Source organism: Bufo gargarizans, chromosome 2 (assembly GCF_014858855.1).
Source record: "Bufo gargarizans isolate SCDJY-AF-19 chromosome 2, ASM1485885v1, whole genome shotgun sequence".
Taxonomy (NCBI): Eukaryota; Metazoa; Chordata; class Amphibia; order Anura; family Bufonidae; genus Bufo; species Bufo gargarizans.
Window position 1 is genome coordinate 102,743,229 of NC_058081.1, and position 25,749 is coordinate 102,768,977.

At 42.4% G+C, this 25,749-nt stretch overlaps 1 protein-coding gene across 1 annotated transcript in view; it reads left to right on the forward strand.

Moving 5' to 3' along the window:
• The window catches only part of RASGRF1 (Ras protein specific guanine nucleotide releasing factor 1), an 88,609-nt gene that overhangs the window by 50,684 nt on the left and 12,176 nt on the right, over positions 1-25,749 (forward strand). Inside the window, exons 11-22 of the mRNA XM_044283133.1 lie at positions 3,351-3,408; positions 3,600-3,736; positions 4,880-4,962; positions 5,446-5,694; positions 11,799-12,175; positions 13,095-13,217; positions 14,500-14,670; positions 16,013-16,119; positions 17,076-17,188; positions 18,678-18,738; positions 23,961-24,064; positions 24,975-25,059. Of these exons, the coding sequence (XP_044139068.1) occupies positions 3,351-3,408; positions 3,600-3,736; positions 4,880-4,962; positions 5,446-5,694; positions 11,799-12,175; positions 13,095-13,217; positions 14,500-14,670; positions 16,013-16,119; positions 17,076-17,188; positions 18,678-18,738; positions 23,961-24,064; positions 24,975-25,059 (1,668 nt within the window). The remainder of the gene's footprint in view (positions 1-3,350; positions 3,409-3,599; positions 3,737-4,879; positions 4,963-5,445; positions 5,695-11,798; positions 12,176-13,094; positions 13,218-14,499; positions 14,671-16,012; positions 16,120-17,075; positions 17,189-18,677; positions 18,739-23,960; positions 24,065-24,974; positions 25,060-25,749) is intronic.

A 25,749-nucleotide genomic window follows, 5' to 3' on the forward strand; every position in this document is an offset into this window, starting at 1 on the left:
TCGGTGAAAAACAGATGACGGCAGATTAACCCTCGCAGTGCCGCGGTCAGCGATGACCGCGGCACGTGTGGGATCCTGCCGGGTGCGGGGTGGCCATCGGGTCCCTGCGCTGCTGTGACGGGGACCCGATAGCAGGGAAGGCAGCCCAATGCCTTCATTAGGCATCGTGGCTGCCTTCCGTGACAGCATGTAAGATCCAGCCCCCTGGATCTCACAGGCAGGAAGCTGTAGGTGTATTACAGTGTGTAATACACTTACAGCCAATACATCACAATACAGAAGTATTGTATTGCATTGTAAAGGAGAGCAGACCCCCAAAAGTTTAAGTCCCAGAGTGGGACAAAAAAGAAAGTGAAAAAATAAGTTAAAAAAATAGTTTGATCAAAAAAAATAAGTTTCAAGTAAAAATAAATAAAAAAGCAACCTTTTCCTAACATAAAGTAAATTTTTTTATAAAAAAATAGGGAAAAAAAGAAAAGTAGACATATTAGATATCAACACCTCCGTATCGACCGGCTCTATAAAAATATCACATGACCTAACCCCTAAGGTGAACACCTTCAAAAAAATAAAATAAAAACTCTGCTAAAACAACATTTTTGGTCACCTTATATCACTAAAAGTGCAACACCAAGAGATCAAAAAAGCGTATGCCCCCCAAAATAGTACCAATCTAACTGTCACCTCATCCTGCAAAAAATGAGCCCCTACATAAGACAATTGCCCAAAAAAATAAAAAAAACTATGTCTCTCAGACTATGGAGACACTATAACATGATTTATTTGTTTAAAAAATGCTGTTATTGTGTAAAACTTAAATAAATAAAAAGTATACATATTAGGTATCGCCGCGTCCATAAGAACCTGCTGTATGAAAATATCACATGACCTAACCCCTCAGTTGAACACCTTAAAAAATAAAATTAAAAAAGTGGGTAAAAAAAGCAATTTTTTTATCACCTTACATGACAAAAAGTGTAATAGCAAGCGATCAAAAAGTCATATGCACCCTAAAATAGTACCAATCAAAAAAATTAACCCCTACATAAGACAGTCGGCCAAAAAATTAATAAAAAACTATGGCTTTCAGACAATAGAGATACTAAAAATATTTTTTTTCAAAAATGCTTCATTCTGTAAAACATAAAAAAAGTTGCCATATTTGGTATTGTGGCATCCGTAACAACCTGCTCTATAAAAATACCACATGATCTAACCTGTCAGATTAACAATGTAATAACAAAAGCAGCTATATTTTGTTACCTTGCCTCAGAAAAAGTGTAATATAGAGCACCCAAAAATCATATGTACACTAAAATAGTACTAACAAAACTGCCACCTTATCCCGTAGTTTCCAAAATGGGGTCTTTTTTTGGAGTTTCTACTCTAGAGGTGCATCAGGGGGTCTTCAAATGTGACATGGTAGCTTAAAATTATCCTAGTGAAATCTGCTTTCCAAAAACCATATGGCGTTCCTTTCCTTCTGCGCCCTGCCGTGTGCCCGTACAGCGTTATAAAATAACAAATGGGGTGTTTCTGTAAACTACAGAATCAGGGCAATAAATATTGAGTTTTGTTTGGCTGTTACCCTTGCTTTGTTACTGGAAAAAATGTATTCAAATGGAAAATCTGCCAAAAAAGTGAAATTCTGAAATTTAATTTACATTTTGCTTTAATTCTTGTGGAACACCTAGAGGGTTAATAAAGTTTGTAAAATCAGTTTTGAATACCTTGAGGGGTGTAGTTTCTAAAATGGGGCCATTTATGGGTGGTTTCTATTATATGTAAGGCTACTTTCACACTGTCGTTTTGGCTTTCCGTTTGTGAGACCCGTTCAGGGCTCTTACAAGCGGTCCAAAACGGATCAGTTTTGCCCTAATGCATTCTGAATGGAAAAGGATCCGCTCAGAATGCATCAGTTTGCCTCCGTTCCGTCTCCATTCCGCTTTGGAGGCGGACACCAAAACGCTGCTTGCAGCATTTTGGTATCCATCTGATGAAACTGAGCCAAACGGATCCATTCTGACACGTTCTGATCCGTTTTCTATGACACAATCTGGCACAATTGAAATGGATCCGTCCTCCATTGACTTTCAATGGTGTTGAAGACGGATCCGTCTAGGCTATGTTAAAGATAATACAAACTGATCCGTTCTGAATGGATACAGACTGTTGTGTTATTTGAACGGATTCGTCTGTGCAGATCCATGACGGATCCGCACCAAACACTAGTGTGAAAGTAGCCTAAGCTTCACAAAGTAACTTCAGACCTGAACTGGTCCTTAAAAAGTGGGTTTTGGAAATTTTCTGAAAAATTTCAAGATTTGCTACTAAACTTCTAAGCCTTCTAATGTCCCAAAAAAAAGAAAATGTAATTTACAAAATGATCCAAACATGAAGTAGACCTATGGGAAATGTAAAGTAATAATTATTTTAGGAGTTATCACTATCTGTTTTAAAAGCAGAGAAATTGAAACTTTGAAAATTGCTAATTTTTTCACATTTTTGGTAAATTTGGTTTTTTGTTATATAAATAAAAATAAAATATTTTGACTCAAATTTACCACTGTCAGGAAGTACAATATGTGACGAGAAAACAATCTCAGAATGGCTTGGATAAGTAAAAGCGTTTTAAAATTATCACCACATAAAGTGACACATGTCAGATTTGCAAAAAATGGCCGGGTCCTTAAGGCTGGGTTCACACCTGAGCGTTTTACAGCGCGTTCCTACGCGCTGTAAAACGCACAACAGGCAAGAACCAATGATTCCCTATGGGAATGGTTCTCACCTGGGCGTTTTACAGCTCGTACGATCGCGCTGTAAAACGCCCGACACTCAAACAAGTGCTTGAGCTTTTTTTTTGGGCGTTTGTCGCACGTTCCCGCACATAGAAATTCGGGAACGCGCGACAATGTGTGAACGGCAATCTCTGTATGCGCGATTGTAAACGCCCGTACAATCGCGCATACAGAGCGCTCGTTTCCGAACGCTCAGGTCTGAACCCAGCGTCAGGTGAAAAATGGCAGGGTCCTGAAGGGGTTAAACATGTCACTGGAGTGACAGTGCTGGGACACATCTCTAGTATATACAGTCACACTTTAATCACTTCACAGATTCTATCACTACTATAGTTTTACATTGATTAAAAGATTTAACGTTGTTATTTCAGCGTCTAGCCAACTGGCCAAACTGTGTGGCACAATGTCCGTGGTTCCCAGGAGGTGTGCTGGAGCTCTAGTACAGTATATCTCTGTTATGTCTGGTTGTCGAGTACTGAACATATCTGCTGAACCTTTCCTAATCCCAGAACTGTGTCTGATAACTGTCCCTCTCTGCTTTTCTTGCAGAACGGGGTGATCTCATTGATGGATTGCACATTACTAGAAGATCAAGATGATGATGACAGTTAGTACATCAAATGCAAACACAAAATAACATTTTTTATTTTATTTGCTGATTCACCCCCATGACACCCAGTTTATTTAGCATTAAACCAAAAAGATGGCGTCCTTTATATCATCTTTTTACTGTGCTCTATGGCATTGCATGAAGGCTCCATGCATACTTACCATGTTGTCCACTGTCTCCTGTTGCAGACAGACCTCCCACACAAGATGGGGATCACTTGGACTTTAAGATCTCAGTGGAACCCAAAGATTCTGCACCATTTGTTGTCATTCTGCTGGCATCTTCCAGGCAGGAGAAAGCAGCATGGACCAGTGACATCAGCCAGGTCACCACTGTGTCATCACTGTGTCATCTCCTTGCCACCATAACTGACATGATGTCTTTAACATCTTCATGGTATCATCACCACTACCATATTTATATTCTTCCCATTACTACTGATCATTTTATCCAGTCTTGTGACCCCTGGTTCTGTGTTCATGTTTCTTCACCTTCCAAGCAGTCTCTGAATGGCTCAGTACGAGGTATTCTCCTCTGGTAGCTCCTTTATTTTATCTTTTATCTGTAGTTTTGTACATTACATGATACACATACAGCTTCCCAGTCATATGTGCCCTTTACACCAAAATGATCATTTACCACCAGCAGATCCTGCCGTCTAAGCAGCCTCTGCTGCCAGCAAACAATCATTCTGTATGGGGAACGAGCAATGGCATTAGCGATCGCTCCTTCCCATACTGTGGAGGAGATTGCTGCATGTACTGACGAGTAGATGATTGTCGGGAAGGAACGCTTCCTTTCCAACAATTATTTGCTACGTTGGGCCAAGAAAATGCAGCATTAGTCTTATATATTCCATGATTTTAAACCATATACTCAGCAGGTATTTTGCTGAGTGTTTCCTGTGCTTTCTAGATGCATCTATCTAATATACACTACAACACAGTTTTTATTGAAATCCAATGGGGTGTCTGTCAAATGCACATGTGTTGGGTCCTTCAAAGGGACAGACTATTTTTGTAGCTTATAAAGAAGGGTCCTCAACCGACAATACGCCTATCAATTCTCATCCCTCATAAATAGTTGCTGACAGGGCAATGGGACCACCGAGCTCCGCCCCATGCCCTTCCCAAAATGTTTGCAAAACTCCTACCACCGCCCACCTAGGCACAAACCCTACCCCTTTTGTGGACGGTCCACACCTATCCTGGTGCTGTTGGCAACTATGGTAGTAGTGTGCTTGAAAATGGGTTTTCTAAGCGACAAAACAACAGAAGGTTTAGTAGTACAGATATAAAATATGCCATACCGTTGTAAACCAGTTAGCGACCGTCTGGTTTGGGTTTTCTGCATTTGTCTTTGTGACTACACCAGTCTCTCATTCTTTGTTCTCCATTATTCCCTTCCATGTTGTTCCATCTGTATCAGTCACTCTCTACCTAAAGCTGACCATGAGTCTGCTCTTTAGTGTGTGGATAACATTCGCTGTAATGGACTGATGATGAATGCCTTTGAGGAGAATTCCAAGGTCACTGTTCCCCAGATGATCAAGTAAGTGGAAAAAGAAGGAGGCTATAATCCTTTAATCATTTGTTACTCCTATGTTAAAGAAATGGCGGTGTATTAAAGGGGTTGCAGTGGGTCTGAGTGCTGAAGCTGATATCGCTGGGGGAAGAGGCAAGCAGCCACACAATTCCTCTGCAGCTCCCACTGCTGGTGAAATGTAGTATTACATAGATTCCATTAAAATAAATGGATGACTTTGTAATACATGGTTAGGCTGAGTCCTCCAGAGTGGGAGCCTCTCTTTGCAGTGGTTCTTTGCTCTTATTCTATACTGAAATCCTGAGCATGAGACTCCTGTCCTATTACAATCATAAGACCAGATAGAGAAGATGGAAATGGGTTGTCACTTCTCTAGAGGGTAGAAGTACAATTGATTAGGATATTTTATCACAGAGACATAGGACTTTTTTTTTTTTTCATGTTTTCAATAAGTTTACAGTGAACCTTTCTGGAAATGTGTTCCCATAGGTCAGACAGCAGCCTGTACTGTGATGACATCGACATTCGATTCAGTAAAACAATGAACTCATGCAAGGTTCTTCAGATACGCTATGCCAGTGTTGAGCGCTTACTGGAGCGTCTCACGGACCTGCGCTTCTTAAGCATTGATTTCCTCAACACTTTCCTGCACTCTTACCGGGTCTTCACTACTGCAGATATTGTTCTGGACAAGCTTATAGCTATCTACAGGAAACCGGTCAGCGCCATTCCTGCCAGGTGGGTACCTGAAACTAAGACCAAAACCTATGCAACATATTCAAAGAAAGTGTCCACTGACACTCAGGAAATGATTTATAGCTATTGTGTCTTATGTTTCTGTATATCTGTGTGCGTAGACGTGAGGTGAGAAGAAGGAATCCTTTATTAAAGAATTCCACCTATAATTATCTCTTTACATATCATAAATAGTAATGCTTCCATACGTAGTAATAGTAAATAGTGCAAGCGACCACTGTAAACTTTGTAATATATCTTATCAGAGAGAAGTGTCTAGTTTTCATGTTATCATCTGCCCCTTCCCCTTGTTAATTGCTTTTTTGTTTGTAATATGCTTTGAACCTGTCTGGAGAGAGCACTAGCTCTGCTGAAGTATAATTACACATGTCAATGCAAGTTTATGGAAAGGGGAGGAAGGCTGTGAGCAGCAGCATGAGTGAGACAGGACTCAAGGAGAGACACTGCACCACTACATAGGAGGTTTATTTCTCATCACAAGTGCTACATTCACAACTATACAGGCCAGTACCTCTCTAATGTCCTCCATGAGCTTGGGGCTGCTTCTGAGTAATAGAATATTAAGAAGCAGATTCTCCTCTACTTTCATTGTGTAGTGGATAGTAGCCAACTGCCATCCACCATCTCTGTGAGAACTGCAAACTAGATATTCACCACGCACAGCGGAAAAATGCTAAAATGGCAAATACAAATCATATAGTGGCCAGAAATAGTGTTATTGCTCATGTACACACACTGCATTGATTAATGCAGATTTTGTTGAAAGGTTAATGATGCTTTAAATAATTCTTCCTGAGTTTGTACTTCAACTGGATCAACGTTGTACATTACATTTAATCTTTTCACTCTTTTATCCATTACCAAATCCCATAACTGCATGTTTCCATAACTTCACTTTTCAGACACCAAAATACAGTAATACTTTTCTTTAATAAGATTTTTCTTCCTTTAAAAAAGGGTCTTATTTCAGGTGGAATTCCCCTTTAATATTAAAGGGATTGTCTCACTTCAGCAAATAACATTTATTAGGGCTCATTCACCCGACAGCATGAATGAGTCTGCATCCGTTTCGCAATTTTGCGGAACGAGTGCGGACCCATTCATTTCAATGGGGCCTCAAAAGATGCAGACAACACACAGTGTGTTGTCCGCATCCGTTGTTCCGTGGCCCCGCAGAAAAATATAGAGCATGTCCTGTTCTTGTCCACAATTGCGGACAAGGATAGGCATTTTCTATGAGAGTGACAGCCATGTGCGGTCCTAAAATAGCCGAACGCACACGGGCTGGTATCCGTGTTTTGCGGGTCCGCAATTTGCGGACTGCAAAGCACATACGGTCGTGTGAATGTAGCCGTATGTAGAGGAAGTTAATACAAGCCACTTACTAATGTATTATTATTATCCATATTGCCTCCTTTGCTGGCTGGATTAATTTTTCCATCACGTTATACACTTATACATTACCAGTTCACTATCTCTTGCTGCGAACATCTGGACTGGTAATGTAACCAAAACATTATTATTCACAATTATCTATGCTCCAATCAACCTAACAAGCGTATTATCTCTAGAGCGGGTCATCGCTAACATAGCAGACACCCTTAATCGCGTGTACCGCACACAGAATAGCGCTGCAGTTCTAAATATTATTATACTGCAGGCTCTTCTGAGTAATAAACATCACTATAACTTACCGGAACACATCAGAGGCACTGTGACGTTCTCTCTCGTTTATATGGAGGCGCATACTGTCACTGATAAATGAAAAGGAAGATCGTCAAAGCAGATGCCGGGCGCGGGCGCGTTTGATACAGGATGTCGGGCGCATGCGCAGTGCGGCGAAAGTAAGACGTCGCGTAGTACGCGCGGCAGCCGGGACCGCGCTCCTGCCGCCCTTTACTGCGCATGCGGCCGTTGAGCGCGGTCCCGGAATCGGATTTCGGCTGTCAGTCACAGAGGCAGGGGGCGGGGAGAGGGCCATGTAAGACGCCGAGGCCGCTGCCCCCGTGACTTCAAGCCTGACTTGAAGCACGGGGCAGCAGCTGAATATAACATCGATTTCTGACTGAGCATACATGCTGCAAAACTAACAAAAAGTGCATCAGGAAACGACTATACAGCACTATAAGGTACTGTAAACAGCTTAATAGGCGATTTTTGGGTGACAGGTTCCCTTTAAGGGAAGCTCTCTGACATATACAGGTTCTTGCGATGCTGTGATTGCTCATCACTGGGGTACCCATTCATGAAATGGGGTGTATGAACTTGGACTATTTAGAACTTTGATGTAACTGCCCCTACTGGACATTTATGGGTTTCACTGTGAATAAGTTTACATTATATATTTTTTAATTTTCTTTATATGTATTAATTTTTTTTTATACATATAAATTTTATATGAACGGTTTTAATTTTTTCTTATTTTTCTAATTTTTCTATTTTTCCTGATTTTCTTAATTTTTTTTTATCTATCTTCGATAATCAATCATAAAATTTTCTTCTAATTTTTATTATCCTTTTCTCACAAAGTAGTCTGGATTGTTAATATAATAAATTACTTACAGCATCACTCACATTGGGGTTACTATAAAATCCTAGATATTTTGAGTGCCTCCCAGATCCAATATCCACTATAACCTATCTTCTCTTGCGACACTAGGGTGAGTCACCGGGTAGAGCACCAGTTTGGTGCAGCCACTGACCCTTCTCTACTCAACTTTCTGCATATACTTGCATGAAATATTTGGATAGATAAAGAGAGTTCTTCTAGTTCTCTATAATGGTCGCTATGCCATGTGCCCAATTGTTTGAACTAGTGGTTGTTCGGTGTTCAGCACTTACAAAATTTGTTGTCAGATTAGAAAAAGAAAGCTGCCTCTGTATTGCCACCTACTGGAGGTAGTTATAGTCCATTTCCAAACCTTTAACAGGCCTTGCAGTGTGGCTAAGAATATTGAGTAAACCAAGAACCTTCTCCAAAAGGGAAACTAAACCCATCTGCATACAGTTTTTGGGGTTCTAGCTCCTCATCAGTACAGAGCTGGGTGCTTGGTTGGCTAGGATAGGGGACATTTATGTAGGTCTTGGCGGTTGCTCTTTCTTGTGCAGAGCGCCACAACATAGGGGAGGTTTCTTTGTAGGCCATTCAGTGCTCCCTAGATAAAACGATATACAGAAAGCTGTCTATAAAAAACACACAGCTCCATTGGTTAAAAAACTGTGGCTTTTAGAATAAGGTGACACAATAAATTAAGTCATTTTTAAGTAATTTATTTTTTGTGCAAAGGTAACAAAACGTAAAATAAATTTCTAATTTGATATCATTGTAATCGTATATACCAGCAGAATAAAGTCAATTATACCACGTGGTAATCCCTGGGGAAAAGAAATAATTTCAAAATTTCATATATTTTTTTTTCATTCTGCTAAAGTAAAATTAAAACGTGCTCAAAAAAATTATGTACCCCAACATGGTACCAATAAAAATTACAGCTTGTCCTGGAAAAAATAACCTATGGCTCTCGGACTATGGCAACACAAAAGAAAAATATTTTTATTTCTTCATTTATTTATTGTGCGGCAGTAAAACATAAAAAATAGATATAATTTATGTATTGACCCACAGAATAAGGCTACATTCACACGACCGTATATGTTTTTCAGAAAACACAGATACCGGCTGTGTGAATGTAGCCGCCCTATGACAGAAATCCCAATTTTCGTCTGCGATTGTGGACAAGAATAGGACATGGTTTATCTATTTTGCGGGGCCACGGATCAGAACTACGGATGCTGGCAGCACACAGTGTGCTGTCCACCTCTTTTGCAGCCCCGTTGAAATGAATGGGTCCTCACCAATTCCGCTAAATTGCGGAACGTATTTGAACCCCAAAAATACGGTTGTGTGAATGCACTCTAAAGCTAACGTTATTTACCCCAAAATTTATAATGCCAAAAACAATGACACATTTGCTGTTTTTTCCATTCCCTCCCCAGAGTTAATAAAAGTAAATCAATAAGTTAGGCCTCTTGAACACGAACATATTTTATTTCCGTTTCTATTCCATTTTTGCGGTTTCCATTAGCGGTCCATATGCGGAACCATTCATTTCAATGGTTCCGCAAAAAAAACTAAGGTACTCCGAGTGCATTCCGTTTCCGTATATCCGTTCCGCTAAAATATAGAACATGTCCTATTATTATCCGCATAATGGACAAGGATAGGACTGTTCTAATAGGGGCCAGCTGTTCCGTTCCGCAAAATACGGAATGCACACGGACGTCAGCCGTATTTTTTGCGGATCCGTTTTTTGCGGACCGTGTGCAAGAGGCCTTATGCAGTATGGACCCCAAAATGGTTTAATTGAAAAATGCAACTCATCCCGCAAAAACCAAGGGGGGCATTTATCAATCTGAAATACTCCTAAATTAGGTGTATTTTAGGCACAGAGTGCGGGGCAATGGTTAGTTATACCGCAATCTGCGACTTCTTCCCGCTCACGCTGGGTCTAAAGATGAGGGAATGGCGGAGAAGGGGACGAGCCGGCAGGCCCGTATCATTTACCATTTTCTACGCCTGTTTTAGGAGTAGAAAATGATCTAAATGTAAGACAGCAAGGAAGCTGTCTTACATTTAGAACTGGTGGAGGATCCACCAAAGTTATGTAGAGGCCGACACCTTTTCATAACTCTGGAGGATCCACCTCCAGGTATAGGGTTTATTAAGACCTGCACCTATAATGTTGGTCTTAATAAATGTTCCCCCAAGTACTCCTAAGGCCCCTTGCATACGAGCGTGTCCAGATTAGGTCTGGATGCGTTCAGTGATAACTGAACGAGTTCGCAGGCAAAGTCACTCCGTTTTGCCTGCGATCGCATTCAGTAGTCCAGTTTTTATCGCACGGGTGCTATTCGATTTAATGCGTTTTGCACATGCGTGATAAAAACTGAATGTATACAAACAACATCTCTTAGCAACCATGCGTGAAAAACGCATCGCATCCGCACTTCCTTGCGGATGCAATGCGATTTTCACACAGCTCCATTCACTTCTATGGGGCCAGAATTGCGTAAAAATCGCAGAATATATAACATGCTGCGATTTTCACGCAACGCTCGTGTAAAAGGGACCTAAAACTACTTTGGCCACGTCGATGGAAAAATAAAAACATTATACAGTAGAATGTGACGCTGGAAAAATGAAAAAAAAAAATTTGCTTTGTTCTAAAGACCAAAAATAGACTGTAAGGGAGTTAAAAGGGTTGTCCATGATTAGAAAAAGCATTACTCCTGTCTTCCTGAAAAATAACCTTGGCACACTTGTCCCTGGTTTGTGTCTGGTATAGCAGTTCAGCTGCAGTGAAGTGAATGTGACGGACCTCCAATACCACATATAACAAGACAGTTGTGCTGCTGTTTTTGGAAGAAAGCAGCTATGTTTTTTTAATCCTGAAAAACCCTTTTAAAGGGGTTGTCCCCCGAAAAATATTCTACAGTTTTTCAAATCAGTACCTGGATCTGAATACTTTTGTAATTGCATGTAATAAAAAATGTAGCATAGCCACTGAGTTATTCAATAAAATGTATCTGTATAGCGCCACTTGCTGTTAGTTTTTCCTATTTCTTTGACCTGCTAACTGAGATGGCCGCACATGCTCAGCTTCATCCTTCAACTGCCTCCTGAGCTGTGATAGGAAGAGCATGGACACGCCCCCTGAGCTGTGATAGGGAGAGCACGGACACTCCCCCTTAGCTGCAGCAGAAAAGACACTCCCCCTGAGCTGTCAGCTTGATATAAATCTAGTAGAGCAATGAATTGGGAGATCTCTGGCCCCATGTGAGGTACAGGGCTGGTTCTGGCTTTGTTAGAAAGAGATTGCCATGCTCTATATGATGTCTAATTTTCATTTTTTACATTAATCCTGGGCTAACCCCTTTAACTGTTTTTATCAATATCTGACTTAACCATATTCTTTTTATTTCTAGATATACCATTGTAAATTTGCTTCCTTTTTTTGCACGTTCCATTGGGTTTAGGCCATCACTATTTATTTCTTCATCTTCTGTTTGCATTTTCACATTTTTAGATCGTTAGAGCTACTGTTTGCAAGTAATCAGAATAATAAACTTCTGTATGGTGAGCCTCCAAAATCTCCTAGAGCTACTCGCAAGTTCTCATCCCCACCACCCCTCTCCATCACCAAGTCATCATCCCCAAGTCGTAGACGCAAATTGTCGCTTAATATTCCTATAATTACTGGTGGAAAAGCATTGGACCTGGCCGCCTTGAGCTGCTCTTCCAATGGATATTCAAGTGCCTGTCCTGCTCCTCCTCCATACAGCAAGACGAGCCTGGACATCAACAAACTCTATGTATCTGGAAGTTTCCCAAGCAAGGTGGGAGAAGGAGAAGAGCCACCCGCAGAGAGGGATGAAGAGCCAGTTGCACCACGCCAAAATAAAGGTTGTTGAATTTATTGCATATTTGGAAGAAAATCTGTTCTGCTAAAAATAAATAACCACACATTGGAGGGTTTTCTAGATAAAAATGCCAAAGCTTAAAGCTTGGTAAGAGCTGTGATGTCATGGGAGCAGTCCCAATGCTGTTTAGAGTCAGTCCTGGCATTACAAGCCAGCTCCAGTGGTATCTGACACATGTGCCACGTGCCGCTGAAGCTTGCTTGTAATGCCAGGACTGCATGATTCCAGAGGAGATCCACCCCCACGACTGTTCACAGGCAGCATTCTCTACTTTCTAACTTTATCTTTCCCGTTATGCTTGAGGGATCATTTCAGAGTCTCCTTTTTAGAAAGCGCTAACCTTCCTATATAAGACCAAGACAGTGGTTTAGAGACTTTATATTTGATGACAGGTTCCTTCTAACTAATATTTTGGCTTCGTTCAACCACCACTAGACGGAGATGTGGAATTTACAGCATTTTTTGTTTTACAGAGTTTAATACATAAATGTATACAGTTGGCTGCTAAACTTCCTCTAGTGGTGACTGCAGGTAGCCAAACTTTTGTCATCTAGTTATACATCTACACAATATCTGCTGGTACAGTAACTGTGAGGAGTCAGGGTTGGATAAATTCCAAGAGACAAACAGATAAAGCACCCTACACATTTTCTGCTGGTGCCCAATTTTTTTGTGCTGTTTTTTCATTGATGTCTGATGTCTGGTTGGTACACCACACTCATAAGCACTGACGTGCACCATGTAAAAGGTTATTAGAAAAACAATACAATATTTTTCGTGCCACTTGTCCTATTAACTGTTTGCACCTTAATCTTTTATGTGTTTTCAATGTATGTTTAACCTTTTAATATTGACTTTTATCTGTAAGATTAAATTATTATTTATGTTACCTTCTCATTCAGACTCTGAGGCTTGTCGAGCTGAATCAGACACTGAACAGACACAGAGTGATGAGGCAGAGACTGACACGTCTCCAACCCGCTCACCAACCACACCAATTTCTCAACGTGGCCGGAACTCTGCAGGTGAATAAATCTGATTGCAATATTTCTGTCATTAATCTCATAGTTTATGTATAAACTTTCATTGCCTAATAATTGATTTAGTACTCAAAACCCAATGGATGGCCAAGCACCAGAATTTCCAGGTTTTCACACTGGCAGATACCTCGGTGGTTTTGTCATGTCCAGATTTAGAGTGAAGTTCTTGTTTGGGGCCACTATGACTATTATATTAGGAAATGTCAGTAATAAGCCTGGAGACCCGGGGAGAAATGCTCACACTGTGTTATTTCCATCACTAGAATACACACATGTACCTTATAATGTGTATGAAGGCCTCCTGGGGATCCCCCAACTGCAGATGTTGGCAATCAAGCAGTGTCAATTTAGAGTCAGCTTACCCATCCAATGTAGTAGTTTACTTTTGTAAAGATCCAGGACAAGCTATGCCTCCATGTAAAATCTGCATTGTTTGCTGTGTACAGTAAGGACCATTGTAGGTCCAAAATGTGTTAGCAGTGCGGCACCTGTTGTATCAAGTTTAATGATTTTATGGATGTTAAATAAAGACTGGAATTTTTTATTTTATGGACACTGGAAATCTTCTCTACTTTCCTGTGTGCAAGCACCGTATATACACTCATTGACAAAAAACAATAACGCACCAAGAAGGAGTTGATGGAATCAACCATGAGGCCTCCATACCGTAACCCAACAGTCGCTTGTATTAGTCACTAAAGATGATATGGCTCCAGTCCGTAGCAGTCCAGGTTTTTCATTCACAAAACCATTGCAAATGAAGGCTACTGTGGCTGGGTGTCAATGACAGGACATGTAACAGGCGCCCTGACACCAAGTTTCCTTCTACTAAGTGCCTGGAAATGGTCTGGGCAGATACAGGGGTGTGTAATGAAGGTGCCACCTGTGTCTGGATGGTGGACAATAAAAATGTGCTGTCTAGGGTCTGTTTACTGTGTATGTATGCCCTTGTGTAACCACTGCTCCCAACACCTCCTGACAGCTGGGTCATATAGACCTAGATGATGAGCAATTTGTCCAGAGGGCAACCTCCTTCAGTCCAGCGATGTGCCCTATCTCAAAGTCTGTAAACTGGGCAAAATGTGGGTGCATTATTTTTTATCAATGAGTGTATGACAGGGGTGCCATTATGTACATTGCCTACTGTGCGCAACTGTGCCGAGTCCTGGTTCTCGTCATCATTATGTAGCATTTTGCAGATGGTCATTTTGGATCTTCATGACGTGATGCCATCATTTACACCTACTGTGCCATCTTTCCTGTACAGACTTTACACTCTTCTCATATAATAATGGCATGGTGATGACTTCTTGCCGAGAACATGACAGCAATCGCAGCAATCTATCAGCAGCCTCTGCTTTTGCCATAGCAACGGCTGGGGCTAATGAGGGTACTCCAACCAAGGAAACATACAGACGTATGTCTTTAGCCACAGCGGGTAGGTACAGAGTTATTTTGCTGAACAGAGTGGATGCAGTGAGGGGTGAATAAAAGTTTGACTAGTGCCAGTAGTGATCAGTAGTGATGGATTCATGCAGAATACAAACTAGGATGCTAGGACGTACCTCTGCAGGTAAGTCAATGTATCATGCATGCCCATCTAAGGATACATTCACACAACAGTGAAAAAAATATCCATTAAAAAGATACACTGTCAGCTTTTTATGGCCATTTTGCATCCGTGTGTGCATCCATCTTGTCTGTCTGTCCACTTTTAACAGCTGTCTTGCATGTGTTTTTTACAGCCATTTTGCTTTCATTTTTATTAACGACCATTAAACACTAAACCCCAACCCCTGCAGTGCCTTCAGAATATATTAATGTCTACCCATCGTGCCCACTATATACAATGCCCCTCACAATCCCAGCATGATCATATGACATCACAACGCTGAGAGCGTCAGTTCCTGATGCCTCCAGAGTAAAGCGACTCCTATCTAAATGGCCATTAAAAATGGGCACATTGATTTTAGTGGAGTCCATCTGGCAATCAAAATAAAGCAAAATCCGACATGTACTATTTTTTGATGGGGCTCTATTCACTGGCCATAGAGCCATGTGGCTAGCCCCATAGACTGGAATGGTTCTGAAAATGGCCATTAAAAAATGAGCATCACACAGCCGTTTGTAAGCGTCATGTGAATGCACCCTTAGATAAAAATGTGCATAACCGCTACTAGAACAAGAGTTAGGGGGCTGAAAACGGTTCCTGACACCTAAACAAGATGAAAGTCCTGTCCGTCATCTGCTCTCAGCCATTCAAAGGTGTTATGAGTTCTTACTAGATAATTACTGGGGCGAAGGGGGGTAGGGTAGGTAATACTTATGGTTGGGGTTGGCGGGGTAGTGGAATTATTATGTAAAGCATTTTTAATGGTTTACGATCCTTGCAATGGAATTGCGAATATATATATATATATATGTGGTACTCTTTTGATGATAATATCTGTATTACTTGTACCGCTTGTGATTTATTATTGTTGATCTGATTTATTATTAACAATAAAAATGATCTGATTTAAAAAAAACAACAGGGGTTCTGAGCAATAGTGTTTGGCTGAGGGCAAGTGACAAGCTTTTGCCCCTTCCAAATGTCTTTTTCAACTGGATGCCACTCTTAGTTTATGCCACCCAAGCTCTGGTTCTGCGCAGTGCACGTTCCTGGCATCCTACCTGGGGATCTATAGTGCCTTATGACTGTGGTACATTTTAGTTGCTATTACAGTACAATAAATGTCAAGAAAGCCTATATTCATTTATATGTATGTTGTGTGTTGCAGGATTTCCTTCAGATCAGAGGAACGGAGACAAAGAATTTGTAATCAGAAGGGCAGCAACAAACCGGGTACTCAATGTCTTGAGACACTGGGTTTCCAAACATGCCCAGGTACATGCCAAGATCCTCTGTTTTGCACACCTTTTCTTGGCAGCAATTAGTCTCTAGCTAATGGGCATATTAACTGTTACTGTCTAAGACTAGGTAGTCTCTAGATGCATCACATTTGCCACCTATTAGTAGGCTGATTTTGCACTAGAATTTTGCAACAAAATTCTGGTTCAATTTTAAGACACAGTGAGGCATGTTAAGCGTTACCCCTTACTTACGAAGCAACACGCTCTTTCTGCAAGTCACATCACCTTGTTGGATGTGAAAAAGGTGTCTAAGGGTATGGCCTGACAGTGGGGCTGCCCCCACTCGCAAGTGATATCACTGATTTCAATTGTTCACTTTCCTTTTCATCTCCATTTGGTCCAGACCACAATCATAATTTCTCCTGAAGACTGCAGAGTTTACTGTACAGACATCTTTGGCCAGGGCTGTGCAGCCCCCCTCTGTCATATAAGAAGGTACCAGTATTAATAAATAACACGTTACATGATGCATTTTACACATTTTGCATTAGGGACCACCAGAAGACTCAAGTTACACCTCTCTGACTTTGCTTCTGCAGTCTATCACCACTCTCTATAGCAAAGAAACCACCTATCTAGATGCCTCCATTGCCATCTGTTGCTATCACCAGTAGGGTGCCTGCTGCTGGCCCATGTGCCCACTTTACTGTACCAAGAGTACTCTTCAATGACCCCAAATACTGTACTGCCAGAATAAAAGTGCCCAAATGCTGAAGCTTGGACAAATTTTCTGTGCACAGACAGAATTTTAGCACAAGTCTGGGGGCAAGATTTACAATACACCAAATTTTACAGGTCTGTGCACCAAATTCGGAAATTTGTGTAACATTATGACTGAGTTCATATACTGAGATATTGCATAGAAGTTCAATAGTATTAGTATCTATGGAAAACAATGGATGTTTGATGGGTTATTTCTGTCTTTGATAGGATTTTGAGACAAACCTGCAACTAAAGAGCAAAGTCATTAGCTTCCTGGAGGAGGTGATCCATAACCCAGAGCTGCTTGCTCAGGAGAGGAAGGCTGCGGCCAATATTATTCGGTGAGTCATTGCACAGGATCATGCACACGCAAAATCCTTTATATACAGTTTTCATATTTGTATCACACACAGATAACTTTATGCTTGGAATGCAGGGCGGCCGCACACGCGGTGTGCCCCCTGGCACTTTGCAGGCTCCGTTCTAAGTATAGGTGTGGGTCCCAGAGGTGGGAACTGCATTTATAAGACACTAGGGGCAAATCCTAGCGATATGCACCAATATCCAAGATAGGAAATATTCCTTGAATGAGATACAAAATATGGCTTATTTCTGCTGGAAACAGCAGCACTCTTGTCCAAAGGCTGTGTCTAGTATTAAACTTCTCTCCCAATTACTGCCTATTCAGGAGATGTTGGAGGCCATACTTGCAGCTTTCTGACATCCTTCCTTCTTGGGGAAAAGCTATCCTGACGCATCAGGAGACCTGTATTAGAAGTAACCGTATTTGCATATAGAGAGTTAATTCCCGTATAGGTTTATTTGGTGGGTTGTGACAACCACAGTCAAGCTGCAGAAGTGCTCGTATTCTGCAGCAAAAAATGGGACGTGGCATAAGTTGCTGCCAGACATCTCTTTTTGGGAGGCCCCATCCTTTTTCTCTTATGTCAGGGCCACAGCTATCGGGGAAGCGGCTGCTTTGGCGCCCGAACTCAGAGGGGGCCCACCCTGAAGGAGGACTAATAATATACTTTATTATCAGGGCCCCCTCAACAGTATTGGGCCTGGTCCTGGTCTGAGAGAGCAATTTTAATTAGCCACAGGAGTGGAGGGGGCACGGGAGGAGAGGGCTGCGAAGAAGTTGTTTGGGGGGTGGGGGCCAATTAAAAAATTTCTGTGGAGCCCAATTATTTCTAGTTATGCCACTGTCTAATGTGTATAGTCATCTTAAATATTTTTAATGACAGTTACAGTATCTATTTTTTTAGTCCATGGAGACTGCACAACTCCTTAATACTGATGCAATTCTTTTTCTATTGGATTTGTAAGGGGGGGAAACTCTATATGTCACCAATGAAATTGGAATAATAATCTTTATATAGTGCCAACATATTCCTCAGCACATTACAATCAGAGGCTACATGTAGAGACAAAATCAAACATCACAGAGCAACAAACTAATCAACGATTCAAACAATAGGGAATGAGAGCCCTGCTCACAAGAGCTTACAATCTATGAAAAGCATACAGCGGTGCAGTAGGGGTCCTATGTACTGTGTATAGAGTGGTGATAGGACTGTATGCCTCACTAAAAATGTGATATTTCAGTAACTATCCTACATCTTTGTACGTTCTCCAGTCCAGTGCATGTAAGTAAAATTGTCATTCTCATTAGGAATACCTGAACTATATTGTGATTGTTTCTTGTAACAGGTATTTACCCAATAATTACCTTTCAATGAGCCTAACCATCCTAGAGTGCAGCATTTACCTGTATACTGATCACTCACACATATGAATATCTGTACTAACAATATGTCCTGTTGTCAGCACATTAACACAGGAGGATCCTGGAGATAGTCAGGTCACACTGGAAGAGATTGAACACATGGTAAGTGCTACGAATCCCGGTATATCTGTGTATGGTGATGAGAATAGTGTCTAGTTTAACATCATTGCTTCCTTTAATAACTGCTCTTTAACAGTGATGCCAGATCTGCTTCTCGAACAATAAGACCAGACATAGACGAGATAAATGCGAGGAACTTGCTGCGTGTGTCAGCGTGAGGTCCTGTTCTGACAGGATCACACTGCATTATACTGATTTACAGTACTGTGTGACCCCAAGAGTCCTGGAATCTATTGCACTAGATTTCAGGACTCGAAGGCCCCTTTCACACGAGCGAGTATTCTGCTCGGGTACAATGTGTGATGCGAACGCATTGCGCCCGCACGGAATCCGGACCTATTCATTTTAATGGGTTTGTGTACATGAGCGTTGGTTTTCACGCATCACTTGTGCGTTTGCGTGAAAATCGCAGCGTCTTCTATATCCTGCGATTTTCACGCAACACTGGCCCCATAGAAGCAAATGGGGCTGTGTGAAAATCGCATCCACAAGCAAATGCAATACGTTTTTCACTGATGGCTGCTAAGAGATGTTTTGATTGTAAACACTTATACGTTTTTTATCTCGCATGTGTAAAACGCATTAAATCGCATTGCACCCGCACGATAAAAACTGAACAATTGAACACGATTGCAGACAAAACTGAATGAACTTGCTTGCGAAATCACGCATTTTTCACTGTACGCATCCGCAACGCATCCGGACCTATTCCGCTCAAGCTCATCTGCAAGGGGCCTAAGGGTCACACAGCATTATAAATCAGTATGAGGTCTCATGCACACGACCGTTGTGTGCATCCGCGGCCGTTGTTCCGTTTTCAGTTTTTTTTTGTGGACCCATTGACTTTCAATGGGTCCGTGGAAAAATCGGAAAATGCACCGTTTGGCTTCCGTGTCCGTGATCCGTTTTTCCAGTCCGTGAAAAAAATATGACCTGTCCTATTTTTTTCACTGACAACGGTTCACGGACCCATTCAAGTCAACGGGTCCGTGAAAAATCACGGATGCACACAAGATAGTCATCCGCGTCCGTGATCCGTGTCCGTGATCCGTGTCCGTTTTTCCTATCATTTTCAATGCAAACTTGACTTAGTTTTTTTTTTTACTTTTCATGTCCGTGGATCCTCCAAAAATCAAGGAAGACCCACGGAAGAAAAAACGGTCATAGATCACGGAACAACGGAAATCCGTTTTGCGGACCGCAAAAAAAAAACAGTCGTGTGCATGAGGCCTAATGCTGATGATCCTGTCAGAGGAGTGGCGTTCAGAACCGGACCTCGCACAGACACGCTGCAAGTTGACTCGTGTGTGTCTGGTGTTACTTGCAAAGCCTTACAGATGCCATGCTCTATCATTTCTGCCTTCAAAATGGAATATATGATGAGAATTTGCCATAGCATATTATTTTATACTTGTATTAAAGGGGTTATCCAATATCTAAAATTACCCCCCCAAATTCTGAATTATACTTACCTGCTCCCTGGCACCCGCATCGCTCCGGATACCTGCACGGCCGCGCTGCATCTCCCTGTTGGGCGGATGAAAATATCTGGGGACGGGGCAGAGCAGCCAATAGCAGGCCAGCTAGGGAGGCTCTTATAATCATTCACAAACATACAGGTCATTACTTCTCTGTCCATGATCCTGGGGATGCCTCTGAGTTAAGTACTGTCCTCAGCCCACTCCTGTATCCAACTCTCTGCTCTATCTACCCCCATTTTTGTATTATTAACCTCCCTCCTCACAGATCCTAGTTTAAAAGCTCCTCCACCTAATCATTCCTTCCCCCAGCAGAGCAGCACCCTCCCCATTAAGGTGCCGCCTGTCCATACTGTGTAGAGCCTGTAGCTGAGACGTCGGCCCAGTTCTCTATGAACCCAAACCCTTCCTTCCTGCAGTTTCTAATTCAGTTATTTAACCCCCTAAACTCCCGCAGTCTTTCTAGTGATGCCTGTGGCACTGGTAGTATTTCTGAAAACACTACCTTGGAGGTCTTGGACTTGAGCCTCTCCCCTAGTTCTCTAAAATCATTTTTAAGGATCTTCCTACTGACTTTGTCATTAGTACTAATGTGGACCATGACCACTGGGTCTTCTTCAGCCCCACCCAGCAGTCACCCACATATAACACTTGATTTTTTTCTGCTTTATTTTAGTTAGGTCTTATAAAGGGGTTGTCCAGGATTAGAAAAGCAGAACCACCCCTGTCCGGAGGTTGTGTGCAGTATTGCACGTCTGCCCCACTAACTCCAGTGAGGCCAAGCTGCAATACCAGACATAACCCATGGACAAGAGTTCTAACCCTCAACAACCTTTTTAGGCCTCTTTCACACAAGCGTTTATATATTTTTTTTTTCGTTTACGGGCCGTTTTTTGCATTCCATATATGGTTCCGTATATGAACCGTTCATTTCAATGGTTCCACAAAAAAAACGGAATGTACTCCATATGTATTTTGTTTCCGGATATCCGTTCCATTGAAAGATAGAACATGTCCTATTATTGCCCGCAGATCACGTTCTGTGGCTCCATTCAAGTCAATGGGTCCACAAAAAAAATGGAACACATACTGAAATGCATCCGTAAGTCTTCTGTATCCATTCAGTTTTTGCGGAACCATCTATTGAAAATGTTATGCCCAGCCCAATTTTTTCTATGTAATTACTGTATATTTTATATGCCATACGCAAAAACGGAACGGGGAAACGTAAACACAACAGAAATAAAAAACTGAAACAACGGATTCGTTTAAAACTGACTGCAAAACACTGAAAAATCCATACAGTCGTGTGACAGAGGCCTTAACCAGTGATGGCCAGTTCGCAGTGTTCGCCGACGAACACATGCGATCTGCCATCTTCACTCCCAAGTCCGGCGATGCAGAGGTAAGTCCGTACCTGTGCCTGCCCCGGGAGACGCTCTGAAACACATGCGATCACCGGGAGCAGGCAGTTCCGAGAACAGCCCGATGATGGAGTAGGAGAAAGAGAGAAGAATAAAACATAAAGCTAAAGAAATTAAGCTTATAGGGGTATTCGAAGAGCATAATTTCAATTTAAAAATGGGGTTAATAGCTAACAACCAGTACTTACCTTACCAATCCCACGCTACTGCTAGGCCACTGCTGTGGTCCTCCCTTCTCTCCACTCCCTGTTCCTTGGCAGTGGCCCACCTCTGCAAGTGATTGCCTGAGTCTGCAGCAGTGACCCACCTCTGCAAGTGATTGCCTGAGTCTTCATCAGTGACCCTCCTCAGCCGGTGATTGCTCGAGTCTGCAGCAGTGATCTGCCTCAGCCAGTGATTGCCCGAGTCTGCAGCAGTGACCCCCCCTCAGCCAGTGATTGCCCGAGTCTGCAGCAGTGACCCCCCTCAGCCAGTGATTGCCCGAGTCTGCAGCAGTGACCCGCCTCAGCCATTGATTGCTCGAGTCTGCAGCAGTGATCCGCCTCACCCAGTGATTGCCCGAGTCTGCAGCAGTGACCCGCCTCACCCAGTGATTGCCCGAGTCTGCAGCAGTGACCCGCCTCAGCTAGTGATTGCCCGAGTCTGCAGCAGTGACCCGCCTCAGCCAGTGATTGCCCGAGTCTGCAGCAGTGATCCGCCTCACCCAGTGATTGCCCGAGTCTGCAGCAGTGACCCGCCTCAGCTAGTGATTGCCCGAGTCTGCAGCAGTGACCCGCCTCAGCCAGTGATTGCCCGAGTCTGCAGCAGTGACCCCCCTCAGCCATTGATTGCTCGAGTCTGCAGCAGTGATCCGCCTCAGCCAGTGATTGCCCGAGTCTGCAGCAGTGACCCGCCTCAGCCATTGATTGCTCGAGTCTGCAGCAGTGATCCGCCTCAGCCAGTGATTCCCCGAGTCTGCAGCAGTGACCCGCCTCAGCCGGGGATTGCCCGAGTCTGCAGCAGTGACCCGCCTCAGCCATTGATTGCTCGAGTCTGCAGCAGTGATCCGCCTCAGCCAGTGATTCCCCGAGTCTGCAGCAGTGACCCGCCTCAGCCAGTGATTGCTCGAGTCTGCAGCAGTGACCCGCCTCAGCCAGTGATTGCTCGAGTCTGCAGCAGTGATCCGCCACAGCCAGTGATTGCCCGAGTCTGCAGCAGTGACCCGCCTCAGCCAGTGATTGCCCGAGTCTGCAGCAGTGACCCGCCTCAGCCAGTGATTGCTCGAGTCTGCAGCAGTGACCCGCCTCAGCCAGTGATTGCTCGAGTCTGCAGCAGTGACCCGCCTCAGCCAGAGAAGCGGGGCAGCGGCCTACAGCAGCAGGGATCGGTCCTTGTCCATGCAGCTCTTTTTTTTATTTCCTGTGATATTATGTCTATTGGTGTGTCAAAGCAGCAACAGGTGCAGTGATAGGGGAGGGGCTATGTAACTAGCTGGTGGGAGGAGCTATTAACTAGCTGGGTGTTAGGGGCGGTTCTGTAGCTGGGTGGCAGAGAAAGGACAAGTGCATCATGGGTTTGGTTGGATACAGCAACAGGAAGTGCTACACACAGGATGGAAAGAAACAAGAGTCCAAAAAAACAAAAAACAAACATTGGAAGGCTACTTTCATACTAGCATTTTAGTTTTCCGGTATTGAGATCCATCATTGTCAATGATGCATTGCTCCAAAATGCATTCTGTTCCGTTTAGTTGCATTCCCATACCGGAGAGCAAACCGCAACATGTTGTAGTTTGCTTTCCGTCCTGGTATGCGGAGCAAGACGGATCCGTGATGACCCCCAATGCAAGTCAATGGGGACGGATCAGTTTTCTCTGACACGACACAATAGAAAACAGATCCGTTCCCCATTGACTTCAATGGAGTTAATGACGGATCCGTCTTGGCAATGTTAAAGATAATACAACCGGATCAGTTCATAACGGATGCAGATGTTTGTATTATCAGCAACGGAAGCGTAGCCGAAGATGTACATGAGGTAAGCTTATAAAATCATAGTAATCCCAGAAAACTCCTTTAGGACTACAACTAGTAGGTTCACAGGTCCTCATACTCTCAAAACAGATTTTCAGTATTATGAAGACGATTGATAGTTTATTGTTGATTGTGACTTTGAAACTTGTCAGCCAGTGGATAAGTCTACAAGAGCCTATATGTTATGGCGTAATCCTTGTGTAAATCTCGGTGTATTGAAAACAACTTCTAATGAGATTGATTACAGATATGAAGTTCTGTTGATGTCTCTAGGTGCTTATACTTTGTAGGTGTTGAGCACTCCTGTGGAGCCATTCGAGTCCCTCTCTGCTCTGGAGACTGCAGAACAACTAACGTTACTAGATCATCTGATCTTCAAGAAGATTCCATATGAGTAAGTCAGCCCAACTTCTAAAATACCATTACATAGTATAGCTTACTCCATATACTCTAGCCACCATCAGTCATTGTAATGGCAGCAATCAACCTGTATTTGTGTATCTTACTGTGGAGAGGCAGGTGCTTTTCTGTATTATAAAATTTCCATGTAATCTTTGATAATATTCCTTACTGTGAATGTAAGGCCTGTGAGCGGACATTGCCTGGTCAACGAAGATGCCTCACGTGCCGAGGTTTTAATTGTGCATGTGATAAATGTTTTAACTTAGTAGCAGTGGATGGCAACAAAGATACTAAGTAATAATAAACAGTATTATAAATTATATAATTATAAACAGGCAGGGTATTCTTGTGTTTCAAATAAGTCATCTGGAAAGTATGGAGTGGGATTGGCTGTGATAGGGGACTGTTTTAGCAATAGGCAGATAACCCGCCATGCGGAATTATAGGGGCAAGTAGGGAAAATAAGAATAGAGGTATAGCGAGCAGTGAACCCTCCTCGATATGCCGGGGAACGGACCGCTGTAACCAAAGATGTACTAAAATTAAAGGAAGGAGGCGCAAGGCAAAAAAATTATCTTAATGTTGGCTAAAATACACAAATGCTGGTAATGATCATTCCTAATAAATATATATGGGTATATAAATAGATTAATTGAAGGTGCTAATAAATGGCGTGTTAGTATGCACCAATGGGAACATGTACGGTAATTCTGGATAAAAGATGATGTGGGGATGAATTATTGATTCTTATGATATATAAATCTCTATATAGAAAGTCCTAAAACAATATACATTATATTAATATATAAAGTAATGTAACTCTCAGTGACATAAAATATAGGCTATCAACATAAAAATCCCGGGGAACCCCTTTAATCATGTTGCTGTTGTGTTTCCTACAGAGAGTTTTTTGGCCAGGGCTGGATGAAAGCCGACAAGAATGAGAGGACGCCCTATATCATGGGCACAAGCAAACACTTCAACCATGTAAGTCAGTGGTGAGCTACAATGTGTCTGTGGATTTAATGGTGAATTGCTGCCCATCTGTTTTATACCATAGATGTCAGATGGATAAATACCAGTTATAGTGTCTGCCCAGTACTGATAATTGGGGGATCTGTTATAATGTCAGTATATAGTATATAACAAGTAATGTAACCTTCTATGATCTCTTATCAACTGCCAATAGTGTCATAAGGGTTAGAGCTCTATGGTAAGTTGTGGAAAAATCCTGTATTGCAATTTTTTGTTGTGCAAAAGCTTTTCCCCATAGGGAAATCCCCCATCGATCGGAAAATTACAGGATTATGGTATTTTCACTTTATAAGACACATTCTCCTCTCTGAGGTTTGATGTGGGGGTCCGATCTGAGGTTTGATGTGGAAGTCTGATCTGAGGTTTGATGTGGAAGTCTGATCTGAGGTTTGATGTGGGGGTCCGATCTGAGGTTTGATGTGGAAGTCTGATCTGAGGTTTGATGTGGAAGTCTGATCTGAGGTTTGATGTGGGGGTCTGATCTGAGGTTTGATGTGGGGGTCTGATCTGAGGTTTGATGTGGGGGTCTGATCTGAGGTTTGATGTGGGGGTCTGATCTGAGGTTTGATGTGGGGGTCTGATCTGAGGTTTGATGTGGGGGTCTGATCTGAGGTTTGATGTGGGGGTCTGATCTGAGGTTTG